General features: G+C 58.3%; 1 protein-coding gene across 1 annotated transcript; it reads left to right on the forward strand.

Moving 5' to 3' along the window:
- The first annotated feature begins 1,541 nt into the window (after positions 1 to 1,541).
- On the forward strand, positions 1,542 to 17,501 carry SH2B3 (SH2B adaptor protein 3). Its single transcript, XM_061374762.1, has 7 exons — positions 1,542 to 2,332; positions 14,541 to 14,642; positions 15,205 to 15,296; positions 15,388 to 15,479; positions 15,644 to 15,849; positions 16,180 to 16,351; positions 16,968 to 17,501. The coding sequence occupies exons 1-7, from the start codon at positions 1,583 to 1,585 to the stop codon at positions 17,243 to 17,245; spliced, it is 1,692 nt and encodes a 563-aa protein (XP_061230746.1). The 5' UTR covers positions 1,542 to 1,582; the 3' UTR covers positions 17,246 to 17,501.
- Positions 17,502 to 20,343: the final 2,842 nt, after the last annotated feature.

Genomic DNA, 20,343 nt, shown 5'->3' on the forward strand with positions numbered 1-20,343 from the left:
ATGCCCAGCGCCGGCCCCGAGCCTCGGGTGGCTCTTCTGGGAAGCCGGGGCTGGCGGGGGGCAGATAACATCTCCCCTCGCTGAGAAACCTCACGGTACGTACTAGGAAGGGCGGCGGGTGGGCAGAGATAGAGGTTGGCTTCCCGGCATTATCACCTCCCTGCCTGCAAACAAGCTCCCCCATTGCCGCACGCTCCCCATCGCCACGCTCGCTTCCACCCGACCCTTGGGTTTTCTCCTCGATTCTCCCTCCCCATGACCAATGCAATCACTTTTCCTCCCCTCCCAGCAGCCCGGTGCTGCCGGGTGCCTGCAGTTTCGGGGAGGTGGTGGTGGTGCCCATGCTGCTGTAGCCGGATCCGGCTGGGTTGGCCGATGTTTCCTGCCTGAGCAGAGTGCATGGCCCCGATAAGTGCGGTGCTGAGCACGAGGTTCAGCAGCGAGCAGCCCATGGGGAGCGCCACTGCCGGGCTCAGCCGCGCACACCAAGGCCACCATGGGTGCTGTCAGATTGGCCTCGCACCAAAATCTGCTCCGGGCACAGATATGGCGTGGTTTGCCGGAGCCTGATGGTCCATGGGCAGCCGAGCATCCCCCCCGGGGACACATGCTCATGGCTGGCAGTGCCGGCGGCGTGGCCGTATCCCCCCCCAGCCGCAGGGATCTGTTAGCTCTGTCCCTGGATTCCTGCAGCTTTTCCTGCGTTCCCTCCCCTCCCGCCCCCACTCCGGTTTTATCAGCTGTGTTGAAATAGGTCCCTGGAGGGAAACCCATCAGCGCTGCGAAGCCTTGGCAGGAGCCGAGCGGATGTGGCCCGGGCGGGCGTCCCCGCTGCAGGCAGCTGTGTTGGCAGGAAGCCCCATAGACACCCAGCTCCGGGACCTGCCTGCACCCCACCTCGCAGGTGGGGAAACTGAGGCACGGCCCTGCCAGGTGGGGATGCTGGAGAGGGGCTCTTCATCAGGGACTGCAGCAATAGGACAAGGATGATGGGTTCAAACTGGAACAGGGGAGCTTCAGGCTGGATATAAGGAAGAAGTTCTTTACTGTGAGGGTGCTGAGGCGCTGGCACAGGGTGCCCAGAGAAGTGGTGAAAGCTCCATCCCTGGCAGTGTTCAAGGCCAGGCTGGACAGAGTAACGTGGTCTAGTGTAAGGTGTCCCTGCCCATGGCAGGGGGTTAGGACAGATAATCTTTAGGACCTTTCCAACCCAAACCATTCTGTGATTTATGATTCTATGGAAGGTGCTGTGGCAGGGCTGGGTGCTCCAAGTCCTGTCCGGCATGGCTGGGCGCTGAGCCATAGTGGTTCCACTGTGTCACTCACTGGGAAGCTGGCTGTCCCCAGACTGGCTGCAGCATATCCCATGCTCTACCCTGGTGAATGAAGTGGCTTTGATGGGGACCAAGCCTACCATGGTGCTCCCCATGCTGTTTGCCCTGTGGTACGTGTTTAGACTGGTGTATGGCCACACTGGCCAGGGTTTGCTGGGACAGGAGGGAGGCATCAGCGCATTGGGGCTCCCCTGACCCCGCTGGTGTGCTCTGTCTTGCAGCGCATCCGCCTCGCTGGAGCCACGGCAATGAATGGGCACGCTCTGCCGGCCGGCACGCCAGCGCATCCCCGGGGCTGGCATGAGTTCTGCGAGCTGCACGCCATCAGCACGGCCAAGGAGCTGGCGCGGCACTACCTGCGCTTCGCCACCGAGCACCCGCACCATGACCTCCTGGCCGCAGAGAACTTCTCGGTGCAGTTCACCGACCTCTTCCAGCAGTACTTCTGCCATGAGGTGAAGGAGGGATTCGCCATGAACCAGCTCCGCATCCTGCCCGCCGGCCCCGCGCGGGATTACCGGGAGACGCACCGGCGCCACACGGATGCCTCCTTGGGCACGGTGGCCACCAAAGCCGAGGTGGATCCGGGCTCTGAGCAGCCCAGCCGAGCTCCCGAAGCCACCCCGTCAGGGCTCCGCAAGTCCTGGAGCTCGGAGGAGCTGTTGGGGCCGGCACGGAGGCCTTTCTCGCTCAGCCAGCTGCGCAGGAGCTGGCGCAGCCTCTTCCGACGCCGGTCCTCGGATGCTCTCCCTGCGGATGGGGATGGGGAGGCGGCGGAGGCAGCGCTGAAGCCGGGACTGGGGAAGCGCATCCTGCCGTGGGGGCTGTCGCGGGAGCAGCCCCCCGAGGTGCGCAAGGAGGGGATCCTCAAGTACGGGCTGCTGGATGAGAGCTCCTTGGACAGCGGGACGCGCTGGCAGCGCTGCCGCCTGGTGCTGCGGCGAGCAGGGACGTCTGATGGCGAGGAGTACGTGCTGGAGCTCTTCGACCCACCCAAGGTAAGGACCTGCTGGCTCCTGCCACTGTCAGCTGGGTGATGCTGCGGGCTGGGGATGATGCTGCGGGTTGGGGGTGGTGCTGCGGGTTGGGGATGATGCTGCGGGTTGGGGATGATGCTGCGGGTTGGGGATGATGCTGCGGGCTGGGGATGATGCTGCGGGTTGGGGATGATGCTGCGGGTTGGGGATGATGCTGCGGGTTGGGGATGATGCTGCGGGTTGGGGATGATGCTGCGGGTTGGGGATGATGCTGCGGATTGGGGATAGTGCTGCAGGTTGGGGATGATGCCAGGATACCAGTATGTCCGGTGAGAGGAGCAGGGCCGTGCCGCATCCCTGATCACAAGGGTTTGTCACCATGAGCAGTGTCTGGGCACAAGCCCAGGACCCAGATGGGTTTGCTCTGCTGCTGCTCTCCCTCTTCTGCAGCTTCACAAGGCTGGACTCAGTTTATTTAAGACCTCTGAGAAGGAGAACCTGTGTTTGGGGGATGGACATTGTGTGACCGTGTGCTGAGGGCGATTTGTGCGCTGGTTATCGCTGTCAGTCAAGATGCAGTTGTGTTTCTCCCACCCAAACCTGGGGTTTCCAGCTAGAAGCAGAGCATCTGCCTTGTGAGATGAGGATGGAGCCTGGTGGCCTCCATCCCGCTCATCCGCAGCCCCATGGACCCATCCCAACAGGGGTTTGGCACACCCCAAATTCACCCTGCCTCTGGTTTGCTGTGGCTTCAGCAGCCAGGGCATTGACTCGCCTGGGCAAGCTGGGAAAGGAAGGGGAAAAGTCTTCCTCTGCTCCCCATGGGACCTGTAAGGGAAGTTGATTTTAGGTTCGTAAGTACTTCTGTAGCTCAAAATTCAGCTCTTGGCTGCGCCAGGGAGCTCCCGTGGTGCTTAGAGGCCGGCTGGAGCGGAGATGATGCAGGATGTGAGTGAACAGGGAGCGATGCGGGGGGAGCCGCGGAGTTTAATCTTTAAAAAGGCAGTTCCTCCCCATGGCAGGTCCCACGCAGGCAGCATGGGCTGCGTTTTCCCTCTTCTCCCCTTTTGTTTTGATGACTAAACTTGTGCTTCGGAAGGAGGAAACCTCGGCTGGGGCTGGAGCCTTGTCCCTGCCTCTGGGCTGTGTTTGCTGCTCGCTGTGGCAGTGGGGCCAGGGAGCAGCCGGTTGAATTCCTGCTGTTTCTGTCATATGGCTCCAATATTAAATATTAGAAAGAAAAAAAAAATAAGGAAAAACCACCAAAATTGCACAGTCTGAAAGTAAGAGCTGGTTTTGCTCCATCATGTTGTTAGGTTGCATTGTTTGTTCCCATAGGAGTGTGCGTCCCCATTCCCGGGCATGGGGAGGTCTGGCTCTGAACAGCATCACTTTGGGGTGCTTTGAGGATGCTCCTGGGCAGCATCACTGGATGCTGGTGTGGTCCATACCCCGGCTCACCACGGTGGCACTGGGCATGTCGGACCATGCCGCAGGGACCAGCCTGGCCAGTGGGGAGGAGGTACCTGATGTTATTTCATGCACTGCTGCCAGCTTTGCTCCTCCACATCCTCAGTGGCTTTGCCAGACCTGCCCTTGGGGCTTTGCAAGAGCCAAAACTAAAGCCAAGCAAGGGGATGCTCCCCTTCACAGGGTCCTCAGCAGGCAGGGCCTTCCTGGGCACCCACTTATGCCCCGCACCACCCAGAGGACAAGCATCCCACTGTGTGCTGCCTGCCCACAGAACCCGGTGCTTACAAACCCCGCTTTTTGCCTTCCTTTTTCCCTTCACCCCCCCCGTTTCTCTATTTCCCCCCATCCCCTTCGCTTGGGAAGCAAGCCCAGCACACAGCACATTCTTCCTCCCGGCTCCTCTGGCCCATGGGCAGGAGGCATTTAAAACAAGCCATTTGCAAGCTCACCCAGCGCTCTGCAGCGTTATTCCTTGCAGTGCGCTCCCAATCTCCATCCCGCAGAGGTTTCCTGGTGAGATCCCATCCCCGTGAGGCCGGGGACCCTGTTTCCCAGCCAGGCCTGCGGAAGGGGGGATGTTCCTCGCTGGATTTCACGAGTCTCCGCAGTAAATTGCTTCCTGTGCAAGTACTCTCAGGGTGGGTCCTTCCTCTCTAATTAACTGGGCCAGGGCCAGATCCTCTCTCCTTTACAGCACGCTCAATCCAGACCCTTTTCCACGGTGCTGGTGTGTCCCCACTTCCCAAACCCATCAAGAGGCACAGAGAGGAGCAGGAGCAGAGCAGCTCTGTGGTGATCTACTTTTGCTTCCTTTTTCCTTGCAAATAAACACTAGGGAAGGATGCAGGGAGCCCCCTGCCCTCCATGCTCTGCCCCACGATACTCACAGGGCTTTGCCACTGCTCGTGTTGTGGATCTGCTCCTGATTTGATGATGCTGTTGGTGGTAGAATCAGAGTGGTTTGGGCTGGAAGGGACCTTAAAGCTTGTCCAGTTCCACCCCCCTGCCACGGGCAGCGACACCTTCCACTGCCCATCCGCAGACCTCCAGACCCTTTAAATAGTACAATGTAAATGGAGATTTGGCTCAACCTCATGGCTTTACAGCATCAAGCCAAGCCCCCAAATACTTAGCACCTTGCAATGGCCTGGGAAGGGCAGGGTGCCTGCGGGAAGTGGCCATGGCTTGGCCTCTGCTCCCTCATTTTGGCAGCTTTTATCTTATTCCCTCCCTCTACTTTCTCCCTGCTGCACTTCAATGGGGCCTCTGAGCCTAATGCCATAACATGCCTGGCATCAAAGGGACCAGGGTGCTTAGAAGGGCCCTAATCTCATTTACTGCTTGGGTGGCCAGCGCTGTGCTGGGTGAAGGGGTGAGTGTCAGTGAGCCGAGCCGGTGCCACCCGTGTGGGCATCCCGTTCCCTGTCATGTCACTGGAGCTTCAGCTGGATGGGATGGGGTTTTGGGCAGAGGGAGCAGCTCACATTCCCATGCTTGCATTCCCGTGCTGCTGGGTTGGTTTTGGCACCGTTCCTTCCTCCCTCAAGCACTGGAAAAATGATGTTGCAAAGGAGGGGTTGGAGATGCCTGGATGTGGAGCTCTCCTGGGAGCACATCTCAGCCTGGCTGCCGGGCACCACTGGGCTCAGGGCATCTGGACACCGGGGTATCTGTAGTGCTTGTACATACGGGTGTACATATAGATGTGCACAGGAAAACCAGTGAAACCCTGGGTATGGTCCTATGTGTGGATTCTCTGGTGTCTGTAGGAGGGCAACGCTCACCTGCTTTCCATGGAGGCACTAAGGACTTTCTGCTCTACCATATCTCATGTAGGCTTGGGTAGCTCTGAGGCCTCTCCACCTTCACAAATGTAAGCCAAAACTGGCAAAACGGCCCCTGCAGGGGTTCGGGGCTGCCCTGCTCATCAGCTGAGCCCCAAGTGCCTTTTACATGGCCAAGCCCTGGGCTCCATGAAAATGGTGATTTGCAGCGGAAGCCTCCCGAGCCGTTTCTGTTGACCAGATGTTTTCACAGGAAAGGGGAAGGGAAATGGGATTTGCATTTGTGCTGCTTTCTTTATAGCATTTTAATGAAATCCAGCGCATCCCGTAAATGGATGGCACGCCGAGACAGGCCGGGAAGACTCCTTCCGGAGAGAGCCCGCGGAGCCTGTGTCACGGCTCGTCTGCAGCCGCGGCCGCAGGAGCAGTATTTTTATCTCTGCGCAGCGTGAGACTGCTTTGACTTCCCCTTTTATTTTTTTCCTCTCTTCATTTCTCTGCTCTCTTTTTCCTCTTCCTTTCACCTGAAGCTGGTTTCTGAGAACTGCCGCCTCCTGAGCAAGCAGGTCCTGCACCACTCGGCTCCCATTCGCAGTGCCCGGGAGCAGGCACAGGGTGAGGGACATCCTGGCGCTGAGGTCCCCATCCCCATTGCAGCTCTGCCTCGAGCTGCTTTGTACCTCCAGGAGCAATTGGAGTTCATTCAGTGAGGATGTATGGAGAGGCAATGGTGGAGGGGGAGATGTCTTCAGGGATGGAGAGGCCACATTATGGGAAGCCTGGACCCCAGCAGCAGCTGTGTTTGCATCCCTATCCGAGGCAGGGATTTGAGCAATCCCTGTCTTTTGCAGCACAAGACCTTGCTTCCAATCCAAAACATGTGTCCTCTTACTAGTGACCTACAGTTGTGCTTACAAACTGGACGTGCCCAGTTTGGTGCACAAATGCCCTGGTTGCTGCTGCAGCACCATCAGTTCCTTCATTCCTCTATTCCCACAAAAACAACCAATGCAAAATGGTCTTTTCTTCCCAAGGCCACCACGAGCAGGGCACCCACTGCCTGCACGCAACAGGTACCCCATGAGAAAGGGTTTGTAGTGATGGGAAGCATCTCAGTGTCCCATCATTGCCCTGGCCCAGAGAAGAGCATGTTTGTGTCAATCTGGATCCCATTTGGTGTCCTTCATCCTGTGAGCTGGAGCAGACTGGACCACGTGTGCTCCTACCCTTGTCCCCATGGTTTGCCCAGGGGCGAGCTGGCTGCACGGCATCTTATTTTCTCTCTTTGTTGTCATGAAAATGTTGATCCCAGGCTGGGATTTGCTGCCTTGTTCCTCTATCCAAGAGCAGCCCTGTTGCATCATCCCTTGGCGGCTGGACAGTGGGTGGCCAGAGAGCTACATCCCTCTCCTGGCATCCCCTTGGGTTGCATCCCCAAGGGACTGCATCCTTCTCCTGGCATCCCCAGGGCTGAAACCAGGAAACCTGCTATGGGGTAAGAGCTGGAGGGATTTGGTTGTACTCTGATTCCCTTGGGAAAGGCAGAACATCACCCAAAGGTGCCTGGAGCCACACCGAAACCCACCGCAGACTTTCACTGTGGAGCAGAGCGAGCAGCACATCCCCAGCTTTGCTTTCGGTGCTGTGCTGCTCGCTGTTCTTCAAAGGCAAAGGGCTGGGGCATCCTTTCAGCTGCTTTGGTGAGATTTTGGTAGTGACTTGCTCTATATTCCCCCCCCCCCCCCTTTTTACATTTTGGGTATCGCAGGGTGGGAGCGCGATGAGACAAAAGGTTATTTGTCATTTATTAACCACAACTTTTTCCATCCTTGGTCATGCACGGAAAAAACACTTTTAGCAGCTTAACCACAGCCCTGGTGCTAATTGCTGAAGAGCAGAGTTTCTTATTTTGGAAACTGTGTGGCTGGGATGGGGCTTGGTTGGGTTGTGAGGGGATGGGTGCAGGATGGAGCAGCCCCAACCTGCTGCATCCCCCAGTGCTGGGGTTGTTGGGGCTTGCAGGAGAGGGGCTCAGGGAGTTTCCTTTCACTTTAACCCCATCCTTTAAAATCCACCCTGCTGTTGTTGGTGGGGTGTTCATCCCGCTGCTGTGACCCCCATGCTTATGGCAGTGATGCTTTGCTGCCTGCCAGCACATGGATGCTTATGGTCAGGGCTGTCTCACAGGGATGCTGCAGAGCTGCTCAGCTAGGAGAGCACCATAGGCATCACTGAATCACAGAATGGTTTGGGTTGGAAAGGACCTTAAAGCTCATCCAGCTCCAACCCCCTACCATGAGCAGGGGCATCTTCAATTAGATCAGGCCCTGTGTAACCTAACCTTGAGTGTTTACAGGGGATGGGATGTCCACCACTTCTCTGGGCAACCTATTCCAGTGCCTCATCATCCCCATTGTAAAAAATTCCTGCCTTGTATCTCATCTAAATCTACCTTCTTTTCATTTAAAACCATTATCCCTTGTCCTGCGGGAGCAAAACATGGAGATATTGAGAGAATCACAAGGAAGGGGACTGGGAAAGTGCTCAGGGTCTGTACCCAAGCCTCCCGCAGCTGGGGATGCAGGGTGCTGGTGGGTGCTGGGTCCCCCTCAGCCCTGGCACCCAGTGTTAGGTACCCAGTGGTGTTTTTTTGGGTGGTTGTCTCTTTTTACCTTTTTTCTCGTTCTTTTTACGGCCCAGGATGTGGTTGTTGCTGGGTGTTTCAAGGCTGAGCACTGCTTCTCTCAAAGGTAAATACCGGTGAGAGGCTGCGCAGGGTCCGGAAGGGTTCCCTGCTCCTCGCCACTGGTCCCGGCTCCAACCGATGCATGATGGATATCATGATGCTCAGTCTTGCTTGAGATGATGTTAAAAATGAAGCATTTTGGGCAAGATCTATTTCATTCATTTGGGCAGAGCAAAGGGTCATCCCGTGATGGTGCTCGCTGCTGCTGTCAGTAGGTTTCAGAGTGAACCGATTCATACAGCCGGTGAGGTGGGGATGTGCCACCCAGTGAGCCCCTGCAGTGTATTTGGGATGCAGGAGGCGCATGAGATGCTGGGGGTATGCAGGGAAATGTCCCTCTGGGTGATACAAAACCCTTGGGTAATGTAAAACCTTGGGGTGATGCAAAATCCTGGCACATCCTGGGGATGCTGTGGGGTCCGTGCTGGATACCCCTGTTCCCCAGCCCTCTGGGGCTGGGTTTTGGGGTGACTCTGTCCCCGGCTGCAGCCGGCTCTGCTCGTATGCAGGCACCTTGTTGACTTTCCATGCTTGTTGTTTATTCCAGGAAATTATTAAAGCAGCCCACGCTGGAAGCGAGTTTGGCTTAAAATAAGACACAAATGAAAGGGGCTGGCAAATGCTGCCTGTTTACAGACCCTGTTTATAGCCCTCGTCTTCCCAAACCCTGCTGCGAGTGAGAGCCGCTGGGCTCTCTGGTTTTGGGGTGGTTTGTAAGGTTTTGGAGAGGGAATGTTGACTCACTCACATGGACGTCTGTGTCTCTCAGTGGATGTTTATCAATGCACAAAGCAGGGCCATGAGCCCCGAGGATGGGGTGGGGGTTTCTATATGGAACCCCCAAATCCCTCCCCATGGATAAGGATTTACCCAGTGGCTCTTGGGGTGTGTTTTGCCATGTCCCAGGTTTATTTCCGTCAGGATTGATGGGGTCTGGGCTGTGTTTTCCTGCTCGGCAGCCGCTCAGGATGGGAACAGAAGGCGCTTTGTGCCCTGGCCACCCCCGAGCCAGCGCTTCAGGCTGGCACAACGGTGCCTCTTGTCACCGCTGAGCCTGGTCCCCTCGGGGATGGCTCTGTCCCTGCCGTGGGCTCTGGGGATGCTCGGGGATGCGGTGTCTTGGGAACTCTTTTGTGCCTCTGGTGTTGGTGGGTTGGGATGCGCTGGGGGTAATGGCTGGGGTCTGGGATCACCTCTTGTGTTTCTGTGCTTGACAGAGGCAGAAAACCTCCTACCTCCAGTTCCACAAGCCCAGAGCACAGCCCCCTGATGGTGCTCACTGCTGCTGTCAGCAGGCTTCAGAGTGAACATGTTCATGCAGGCGGTGGGGTGGGAATGTGCCACCCTGGGGTCCTCCCCAAGAGCTTTAAGGGGCTGAGCTGAGCTCTTGGGGCCCTGCAGTGGATTTGGGGTGCAGGAGGCACATGAGAGGCTGGGGCTGTGTAGGTTAATGGCCTGAATCAGTGGGATCCCAGGCCATGTCCCCAGCACTAGAATGACGGACCCCATGGAGTCCTGGGATTACTGGAGGATAAATGCTGCGAGGCTGAACACGGGGATGAGCAGTGGTGGAAATCCCTGAGGATGAACACTGGGATTAGCCATGGTGCAAACACCCAACCCAAGGACACGTGCTGGGATCATCTATGGTGCAAAGTCCTCAAGGGTGAGCATTGGGTTTAACCGTGGGGAAAACCCCCAAGGCCAAACACCAGGATTATGTGCCCTGCAAAATTCCCGAGGATGAGCACTGGGATTACCACTGTGGAACCCCACAGGGATGATCACCGGTGCAGCAAACACCTTGTACCCTCCAGCACAACCCTTGGTGCCCCAGCAGGACCCCACTGCTGCCCTGCACCGGAGCAATGGATGTGTTTCCCCTCCAGATCACCTGGCATTCCCCTGGGACAAGGCCGTCTCCTGGGAAACTTCACAAAACTCCCTGGGGCCTGTGGGTGCAGGATGTGGTTTGGCACCAGCACAATCTGGTGCTTGCAGTGCTGTGGATCTTGGTGGCCATCCATCCATCCATCCATCCATCCATCCATCCATCCATCCATCCACCCATCCTCCATCTGTCCATGCACCAGGCACACTGCAGCTCCAGCTGAGGTTTATCCCTTGTGTACGGGGTGCTTGGTGGGCTCTGGGATTTCCAAGGAGCGACGGAGCTCGCCTGTATCCGTCCGGGTCCTTGCCCAAGGGCCTGTGGCACGTCCCATGGTGTGACTCAGAGTGGAAGTGAAAGAGCAGCGCAGGGAAATCCCCGCACGTGGAGGGGCCAGCGCCAGCGCCCGCTGCTCTCGAAGGATGTGCTCTCTGCTCTGCACAGGGCCATGTCGCTGCCGTCATTGCCATGCCAGTATCATCGTCGTGGTGCCACTGCCGTCATCACTGTGCCACTGCTGTCGTCATTCATCACCATGCCACTGCCATCATTGCAGTGCCGCCACCATCATCACTTGCCATTCCCATCACCACCACTGTCATCATCACTGTGCCACCACTGTTATTGCCATAGGTTGTTCCCATCATCCATCACCATGCCAGCACCATCACCTCTGCACTACCACCGTCATCATCTGCACCATCACCTCTGCACAATCACCCTGCCACCGCTGTCATTGCTGTGCCACCACTCTCATCCCTGTGCCAGCAGGAAACTGGGCACTGTCCAAATCCCTTGGGAAGGGCGGATGGCTCCAGCTCCCTCCTGTGCATTATGGGTGGTGGCAGCACCTGGGGACCTGGCAGCAGTCGGCTGAGTGGTGGGTGCCAGCATCCTGCTGGTGCCGGTCAGACCCGGAGGTGCTGCTCTCAGACCTGGGCTGCGGCCCTCCCGGATGTGGGCACTGTGGCAGTGTGATTTCACTCTCATTCTTGGAAAGCTGCCTGCCTTCCTCTGCACCCAGCGGAGACTGCCCCGCATCTGCTGTGTCCCGTGGGCAGCATCCAGGCCGTGCTCCTCGCTGCAGCGGCTCGGAGCATCACGGCAGGAGCTTTCCCAGCACATGTGAGCGGGCTGGAAGGAGCTCTGCTTCCCCAGAACGCATCGATCCGACGTGTCCTTGGAGAGGTGCGAGGGAGCCGGGATGCCCAGCAGGTTTCCCACACTGGGGAGCGGGAAGAGGCTGCAGAGGATGACGGAAGGAGCCCGGTGCCCACGGGTCTGGTGTCAGCGCAGGTACTGGGGAGCACGGTGGGGCAGGAGCTGCGGTGAGAGCTGCTCGAGCGGAAACGCAGCGGCTCCTCTGCGCCTGCAACGCCCCGGTGCAGCTGTGACCTTGGCCTGACCTTCAGCTCGCGCTCCCGGCGCGGGATCCTTCCTACAGTCATCAGGTGCCGGCAAACCCCGCGTTAACCCGGGCACGGTTCCCGCTGCATGGGGCTGTGCCAGCATGCCCTGTGCTGCACTGCGCTGCTTCTCCCCATGCCCTGCCGGTGCTCCCCGTGGCAGGGGTGCAGTGGGGTGCCCTTCCCCAGTAGGGTGCTCAGGGTAGGGAGCAGGAGGGGGTTTCATCCATCTTCCATTTTTCCCCGTGTCCCCTGGCACTGGGGATGGCGCTGGCCGGGATGGGGCTTCCTGATTCTAAACTCTGGAATAATTCCCTGCTAAGAGCAAAGATGCGGATCCTGGGGGCAGCAGACCCACTCTCAGCACTGTGGTTAAGGAGGTGCCCAGAGCTCCTCCATCCCCATCGGTGGCTCAATGTCCCCAGCAGTGCCTGGCTGCTGTCAGCCCTGCAGAGAACAGGGGGCAGCAGGATCTGGTGCCCTGTGAGCTGGAGATCACCGGTGTCACATCCCAGGATGGCCCAGGAGTCAGGACCAGGACTGTGCAGCGTTGGTACGGTGTGGTTGTGTTCTGGGGTGCTGCTTCATGGGGTATCATGGTCCTGGGTGATTTTAGGGGTGCTCAACCTTGTGCTGAGTTTTTTTTTTGTAGTGATAGGGAGGAATGGGTTTAAACTTAACCAGGGGGAAATTTAGGTTAGATATAAGGGAGGAATTCCTTACTGTGAGGGTGGTGACGGGCTGGAATAGGCTGCTCAAGGAAGCTTCGAATGCTCCATCCCTGTCAGTGTTAAAGGCCAGGTTGGACGGGGCTCAGAGCAGCCTGGTTTAGTGTAAAGTGTCCCTGCCCATGGCAGGGTTTGGAACTGGATGATCGTAACCCAATCCAAACCATGCTGTGATGCTCATGGTGATGGGGGGGCTGAGCTGGGGCAACATCAAGAGCATCCCCTCCTGAGCATCCCAAGCTGACAGCAAGGAGCACCCAGCCCCGTGGTGCTGCTGTGGCACCTTTCTTGCTGAGCAGCAGCCCGTGGGTGCTGGGTGAGCACGCAGTGTGTTGAGTGTGCAGTTTTGCTTACCAAGAAATCCCTTTCTGGGTACCAGAGCCGGGCATCTTGTGGTGCAGGAGAGGGGGGGGCAGCAGGCACACCGTGCCTGTGGTAGGCACTTCTCCGAAGCCAGACTGCTTTTTTTGGGTGCCATTATCTCTCTGCTGCATCATTTCCTTCTCCCCTTCACGCTCCCCATCCGCACCATCCCCGGGGAGGGACGCAGGGGGGGCTTCGCCGAACTCCCTGTTCCTGGAAATTCCCCTTCTTCCGAGGAAAGCAGGAAGCCGATCCCAGCGCCGCGGTCGGGATGCGTGCCAATACAACCCTGCAAGCCTAGGGACGTGCTGGGTGTCACAACCCCGGGGGTGGGGAAGCAGTCAGGATGGGCAACCTCCTTTTGGAGTTTGCACAGGGCATGGTTGTTATCCACGGATTGCAGGGAAATGGAAGTCCTTTGGGATTAAGTATTGGTGCTACCGCAGCAGCACCAAACCCCGGTGCATGAGCGACTTCTAAGAACTTTCTTTTCAGTGCTGATAAGGGCTGATCCTTCTCGTGCTGTGTTTCCGGCCCCAAAGTACACCGAGTGCTCAGTTGAGAGCGTGGAGGGAGGGAGGAGGGATGGGGGACGGAGGAAAAGAAAGCAACTCAATACGGTTTGATTGGGTGTCCGAGTGCTGAGTCCCTGCTGGGGACCCCCCCCTTGGTGTCGTGCAGGTGGTTGTGGATGCGATGGGGTGGGTTTGCTGGGAGTATCATAAGTTTGGAGCAGGATTCAGGCACTTTGGTTGGCAAATGCTGGCGGGCATCCTCATAGCAACCCCAGCTGGTGTGGGTTGGAAGGGACCTGAAAGCTCATCCAGTTCATCCAGGGACACCTTCCATTGGAGCAGCTTGCTCCAAGCCCCTGTGTCCAACCTGGCCTTGAGCACTGCCAGGGATGGGGCAGCCACAGCTTCTCTGGGCACCCTGTGCCAGCGCCTCAGCACCCTCACAGGGAAGAGCTTCTGCCTAAGAGCTCAGCTCAGTCTCCCCTCGGGCAGGTTCAAGCCATTCCCCTTGGCCTGTCCCTACAGGCCCTTGTCCCAAGCCCCTCTCCAGGTTTCCTGCAGCCCCTTTAGGCACTGGAGCTGCTCTAAGATCTCCCCTTAAGGATCCTTCTCTTCTCCAGGCTGGATGAGCATGGTACCCCCCGTCCTTTTGTCCATTCACAGCCCCTTTAAATGTGGCTTGGGTCTGGCCACAGGGATGAGCATGGAAGAGTTGGGATGCAGGGGTCTCCCAGGGCCTTTGGCACTCAGGATGGTCCCTGGCACCCCGGATACACCCTGATCCCAGCGGTGGCCGGTGGGTGCCACGTGCTGCAGCCTCACTTGCTGGCACATGGAGCGTGCTGGGCAGGAGGGGAACCGAAAGCTGCCGGGATGGGTATTATTAACCTCTGTGGAAGTCCTTGCTCAGCACTTTGTCATGTGCCTGTGTCAGCAGCTGCTGACCCCTGCGCCCATCTGCAGGGGCTCCCTGCCTGCATCCCACTGTCCACATCGTGGGTGCATTCAGTCTCCCTGAACCATGCTGCCATGCTCGAACCCCCTTCTCCGTCCTCTCCTCCATCCCGTCCATTTGCTGCAGGTACCAGGACGGGTCCTGCTCTGTGCAGGGGGTCCCAGCAGTGCCATGTGGGGTATTTCCATGCCGCAAGGGGTATTTCCTTGCTGGTGGGGTATTTCCCAGCAGAGCCGGGTACTTCCTTGCTGTCTGCTGTGCCCCGGGTGGCTCCTGGCAGGCTCAGCCCTGTCCCCGCAGTGCAGCGGGATGTTTGGGGTGGTTCCAGGTGCTGGGGCTCAGCTCATCCATCGTGTTGCCCTCCATAGGGCTCCAAGCCGAAGCTGCACGCTGCCTGCTCCGCCGTGCAGGAGGTGCGGAGGTGCACGCGCCTCGAGATGCCCGATAACCTGCACACCTTCGTCCTCAAGGTAAGGACCAGATGAGGGGCGCAGACCCGATCCCGAGGCTTTTCCCACCCTCCGGAGCTCATGTGGCTGCTGGAAGCTCCCGTGCCAAGTTTCAGTTCCTCTTCCCAGCCTTGGACTGGGGAAGAGTGCATGGGGGTGCTCAGCACCCACTGGGCTCGGGGTTGGTGCCCAGCATGGGTGGGAGGGATTTGAATATAGAACCATGGAATGGTTTGTGTTGGAAGGGACCTTAAAGCTCCTCCAGCTCCAACCCCTGCCACAGGCAGGGACCCCTTCCACTGGAGCAGCTTGCTCCAAGCCCCTGTGTCCAACCTGGCCTTGAGCATTGCCAGGGATGGGGCAGCCACAGCTTCTCTGGGCACCCTGTGCCTCAGCACCTCAGCACCCTCACAGGGAAGAGCTTCTTCTGCCTTAGATCCAACCTGAACCTCCCCTGTTTCAGTCTGAACCCATCACCCCTTGTCCTACTGCTACAGTCCCTGATGAAGAGCCCCTCTCCAGCATCCTCTCATGTACCTCTCTTTCTGAAGCCCCCTCTCATGTCCCTCTCTGATGCCCCCAGGTCACCAACGCCACTGACATCCTGTTTGAGGCAGGGGACGAGCAGCAGCTCAGCTCCTGGACGGCCGAGATCCGGGAATGTGCTCGCAGGGGGTAAGCTCCCGATGGATGCCCCCAAGCCTGGGGATAGGGATGACCCTTCCATGCCCCCCAGCGCTCAGCCTGGCTTCTCCCATCCCGGCAGGTCTGATGCGAGTGACCCCGAGCTGCTGGCGTGCTGGCACCCCAACCCTGCAGCCGCCAGCCCCACCACCAGCACGGACACCCAGAGCCAAGGTGAGCAGTGGGGACACCCTGGGGATGGGGCATCCCTTGCTGGGGGGGGAGTCTCTGCATCCCACCGGGCTGATGGAGCATCCCCATGTGCAGAGGGGAGGTGGATGGGGGGGACGGGCAGGGGGCCCCACTTCCCAGGGGTACTCATCCCTATGCCCTAGCAGGGGCGATGCCAGGGGAGGCGGCGGGGCCGAAGATGGAGCAGTTCCTCTCCTCCTGCCCCTGGTTCCATGGGCCCATCTCCCGCGTGAAGGCGGCTCACCTGGTGCAGGTGGGGGGGCTGGAGGGCCACGGCGTCTTCCTGGTGCGGCAGAGCGAGACGCGGCGCGGCGAGTACGTGCTCACCTTCAACTTCCAGGGCAGAGCCAAGGTACGGGCGGGAGACGGGGTGGGATGGGGGCGGGAATCTCACAGGAGCCCCTCAGGGAGCGTGCCCCCCACAGCATGGTCCATGTCCCATCATCCCACCCTATGGAGATGCTCTTAATGTGTGGTCCTTGCCCTGATGCTTGCAGCAGGCTGGTGAACCCATACCCATCCCTGTGGGGGAAAATCCATGCAGTGGTACAGGCACTGGGGATGCAGCACATCATGTTAAGGCTGTTTGTCCCCCTCCACCCCAAATATCCCTGTGTCCCCCATCATCTCCTCCTGCAATGGAGCTGCTGGAAGGGTCACAGGTCCGTGTTTCTCCCCACAGCACCTGCGGCTGGCACTGACAGAGCGGGGCCAGTGCCGCGTCCAACACCTCCGCTTCTCCTCCATCGTGGAGATGCTGCAGCACTTCCATCGCTACCCCATCCCGCTGGAGTGCGGGACAGCCTGCGACGTCCGGCTGTCCAGCTATGTCGTCGTCCTGCCCCAGCCCCAAGGTACATGGGGACGGAAGGATGGGGACGTTCCATGGGGTGCCGGAGAGGGGCTCTTCGTCAGGGACTGTAGCAATAGGACAAAGGGTGATGGGTTCAAACTGGAACAGGGGAGGTTCAGGTTAGATATAAGGAAGAAGTTCTTTACTGTGAGGGTGCTGAGGTGCTGGAACACGTTGTCCAAAGAAGTGGTAAATGTCCCATCCCTGGCAGTGTCCAAGGCCAGGTTGGATGGGGCTTGGAGCAACCTGCTCTGGTGGAAGGTGTCCCTGCCAATGGCAGGGGTTGGGACTGGATGATCTTAAGGTTCCTTCAACCCAAACCATTCCATGGTTCTATGGAGTGCAGGAATGTCCCAGCGGGAGGGACCCTGGGGCGGATGCTGGTCCCCTGGGGCTGGGCAGCCGCACATGGGATGAGGGGAAGCGGAAGCATTGGGGAGGCAGCAGCACAAAAGGTGACTCCCGAGCTCCCACCTTCCTCTTTTGAGAAAGGAGAAGCTGCCCCAAACCACTGCAGATGGGGGTGGGCACAGGATGCATCCAGCACCACACCCGCTACCCGGGAGCAACAGGGCAGGAGCATCCCATTCACCACCCATCTCTGCCCTTCACCGCAGCTCCCGGCTCCAGCACCACGGTCCCTCTCCCGCTGCCCATTCCCAGCTGGAGCCCTGCCTTCAGCCTCAGCCCCGCCACCTCCTCCTGTCCTCATGGCCCCGACGAGCCCCCATCGGAGCAGATCTTCCACGTGGTGCCGCCGCCGTCGGAGCTGGTGCAGAGCCTGCGCCCCAGCAGGGCAGCCCCGGCGCCCCGGCCCCGCGATTCGGACTACGAGGTGGAGGCACCGGGCCGGGGCCACGTCCGTGCTGTTGACAACCAGTACACAGCGCTCTGACCGGGGCTGCCGCGCACCAGGATGCGCTTTCGGGTGGAGCAATCCCAGAGGCCTGCTGGGTATCCCATGGAGGGACAGAACATGCCCCGAATGTGCCCCGTTTCTTCCTTCTGGTTAGGGATGAGCGTTGTATTTTCGCAAGGAAAGGGGGTAATTTTCACTCCAGTCCGGGTGTGCTCCCTCTCTTCGGCCTGTTGAAGGGCCTCTTAGTTGTATTTCCTGTTGTTATAATCAAAGCTTTCTTTGTCACTGTTTACACACGCCTCTCGTGCCTGAGTCCCCGCGTGCCGGGCAGCGCGCCGTCGGGCTCAGCGTCCCACCCGGGGGCTTGAGTTGCACCCATTGAATTGGTTTAAGGCAAAGGAGAAAGAGGGAAATGAGAGGATTGGATTGTAATTCATCACCAGTTGCTGCTCCGGCGAAGACGAGCCCCATCCTCCTGCCCCAGCACTTGCTGCTGCCAAAGCCCCCAGCACAGCCCATCGTGCTGGAGCTGAGCTCCTACCTCGGGTGAAGGTGATGGTCACAATCAGAGTTAGGGCTTTGGGTATAGATAAGGCAAAAACCTGGCTCTTCTCACCCTTCTGCCTAACCCAGAGCAGCTGCAGCGACTCCCTGCACCAGCCAGAGGAACACTTACACCGACGGCCTTGCTGATTGAGACGTGAACACTAACTGCTCCATCGTTAAGAATGTCACTAGGGGAGAGCTAGTGCAGAGACTGACAGCAGACCGCTCCTCCCAGTGATGGAGGTGTTTTTATCCCAGCGATAGAGGTATCTATCCCAGTGATGGAGGTGTTTTATCCCAGTGATAGAGGTGTCTGTCCCAGTGATGGAGGTGTTTTATCCCAGCGATAGAGGTATCTATCCCAGTGATGGAGCTGTATCCTGGTGATGGAGGTGTTTTATCCCAGTGATAGAGGTGTCTGTCCCAGTGATGGAGGTGTTTTATCCCAGTGATAGAGGTGTATCCCGATGATGGAGATGTTTTATCCCAGTGTTTGAGGCATTTTATCCCCACGATGGAACCATTTTAGGCACAAATCTAAAGTGAGTTTTCCCCCAAAACATTCTGTGCTCTGCAGCACTCACCCTGCTCTCATTTGCCTTTTATTTCCCCCTTAAATCACTGCACAGCCGAGATTTGGTGGTATTTAAAGCTATGCAACCGTCTCTTGCAGGCGAGGGGGGGTCCCTATGGTGCACACTTCCCTGCCTGGAGGAAGAGCATCTCCCCAGCAGCCCCTGATAGAAGAGCTCTGTTTGCTTGCACAGGTTGCACACCAAGCAAGACACAGGCGCTGCCGTGACTCCAATGGGAATCCCCGCGGCTCCATGTGCCCTATCCCTGGTGAAGGCACCAGCACAGGAGAGCATCACCAGAGCCACGAGCGTGGCCATGTCCCGGCCTCCACTGCTCTTCCAGGCTTTACCTGCCGGTGCCATGCTGAGAGAGGAACCGCTGCTTGGAAGCTGCTGTTATATTAAGAATGAGGAAGGGCTGGAGCTGTTGCGACACACGGGAGGGGATGTTTCAACTTCCAGGTTTCCCTGGGATTTTGGATGCAAAAATCGCCTTCAAATGGCCTCACAGGAAAGCTTCTTTATTTTTACTTTCCTTGGCTTTGCCACGGAAGCAGGATCCTGCAGGAGCATCCCCAGGTTGGGATTCATTGGAGAGCAAGGAAACAAGAAGGAAAAGCTTCTCGGGGCTGAGTTTAGGGAGCTCTACAGAGCCCCGGCCTCTAGGCAGGGCTTTGCTGTTAAGCCTGGTTGGGAGGCAAAGCCCAAGGAGCCGAGCTCTGCTCAAGGCCGGGAGCTGAAGGGCAGGGTCTGGGCTGGGAAGGGCAGAGCTGGTGCAGGCAGGAGGAGGGATGGGGCAGAGTCAGTCTGGGTCTATCAGTAGCAATAGAGGCTGAGGGCTGGTAGGAACAGGGCATCATCAACTGTGGGACTGGCACTTTGTGCTTCCCCATCTCCTGCCCCTGCTCCTTCCTGGTTGTCTTGGTGCATTTGGAGCAGGAGAAGCCTTTCTCTGTTTAAACCAACTCGAGAATGGGTGCAAGGCGATGAACCCCGCATCCTGGTGCGGACCAGCGCAGCCGTCACCCGCTCTCAGCTGAAACCAGAGCACGAGGAGCCAATTGCACCTCCAGCGCTGCCAAACCCGGAGAGCTGCCCGAGGAACAAAGCCGGCCCTGTCCTCAGCTGGAGCTCCTCATCCGTATCCGCATCCCGTTCCCCTCCCCACGCCGGCACAAAGGCTGCAGGAGCACAGAGCCAGGGCTGGGTTGTGCCAGGGAAGTCAGCACCCTGCACCATGCATAAAGACCCCGCCGTGGTCCTGCATCTCCAGGGATGGAGAGGAAGGTGTCAGCTCCTTGCCGTGCTTGGGGCATGGATCCCGGAGCACGCACTGGGATAACACTTGCAGATGGCTGCGGTTGAAGAGCTGCCCTTCAGGCAGCTGCATTCAAAGGGGGTCTTTCCCCAATAGACGAGGTGCTCTCACCCCAGTCACCCTCTGCTCAGAGCATCTGCAAGGAAGAACGGGCTGGGCAAAGGGGATGCTATTCACAGCCGGCACAGCCCTTGCCAAGAGGAATCAGATGCTGCTGCTGCTGGGATGGGTTGTTTTGGCACGCCGGGGCTTATTGTTCCGGTGCCAACAACGCAACGTGCACTTGCATGAGGTATTTGCAACCTGCAGTTTAATTGTGAGAGTGTTCTCTGTGGTTCCAATGGCAATTGCTGTGCTTGATGAGCAGAACACACGTTGGGTGCCTGGGTTCCGTATCACCCCAGCAGTCACATCCAGGGCTGTGCATGCCTGTTCTCCGCACCAGTGAGCAATGGGAAAGGTGCTCTGGTGATTTAATTTCCACCTCAAAGCTGCCCAGTGAGGCACCCAAAGGCCGTCCAGCCACCACCTCCCCACCATAGACCTCTGCTCTGGCACAGTTCAGGCCTCCTGCAGTCAGATCTCAGCCGCACTGTGACCCAAGGGGATTTTGGGACTATTTCCCCAGCTCCTGGAGGAGTTTGAAATCCCAGTTCTCCTGGAAAGCATCTGGCCTGTGACCCAGGATCGAGTCT

Source organism: Neopsephotus bourkii, unplaced genomic scaffold (genome assembly GCF_033783945.1).
Source record: "Neopsephotus bourkii isolate Nb327-2 ecotype Australia unplaced genomic scaffold, CSIRO-AGI_Nbou_v1 NB_1652, whole genome shotgun sequence".
NCBI lineage: Eukaryota > Metazoa > Chordata > Aves > Psittaciformes > Psittacidae > Neopsephotus > Neopsephotus bourkii.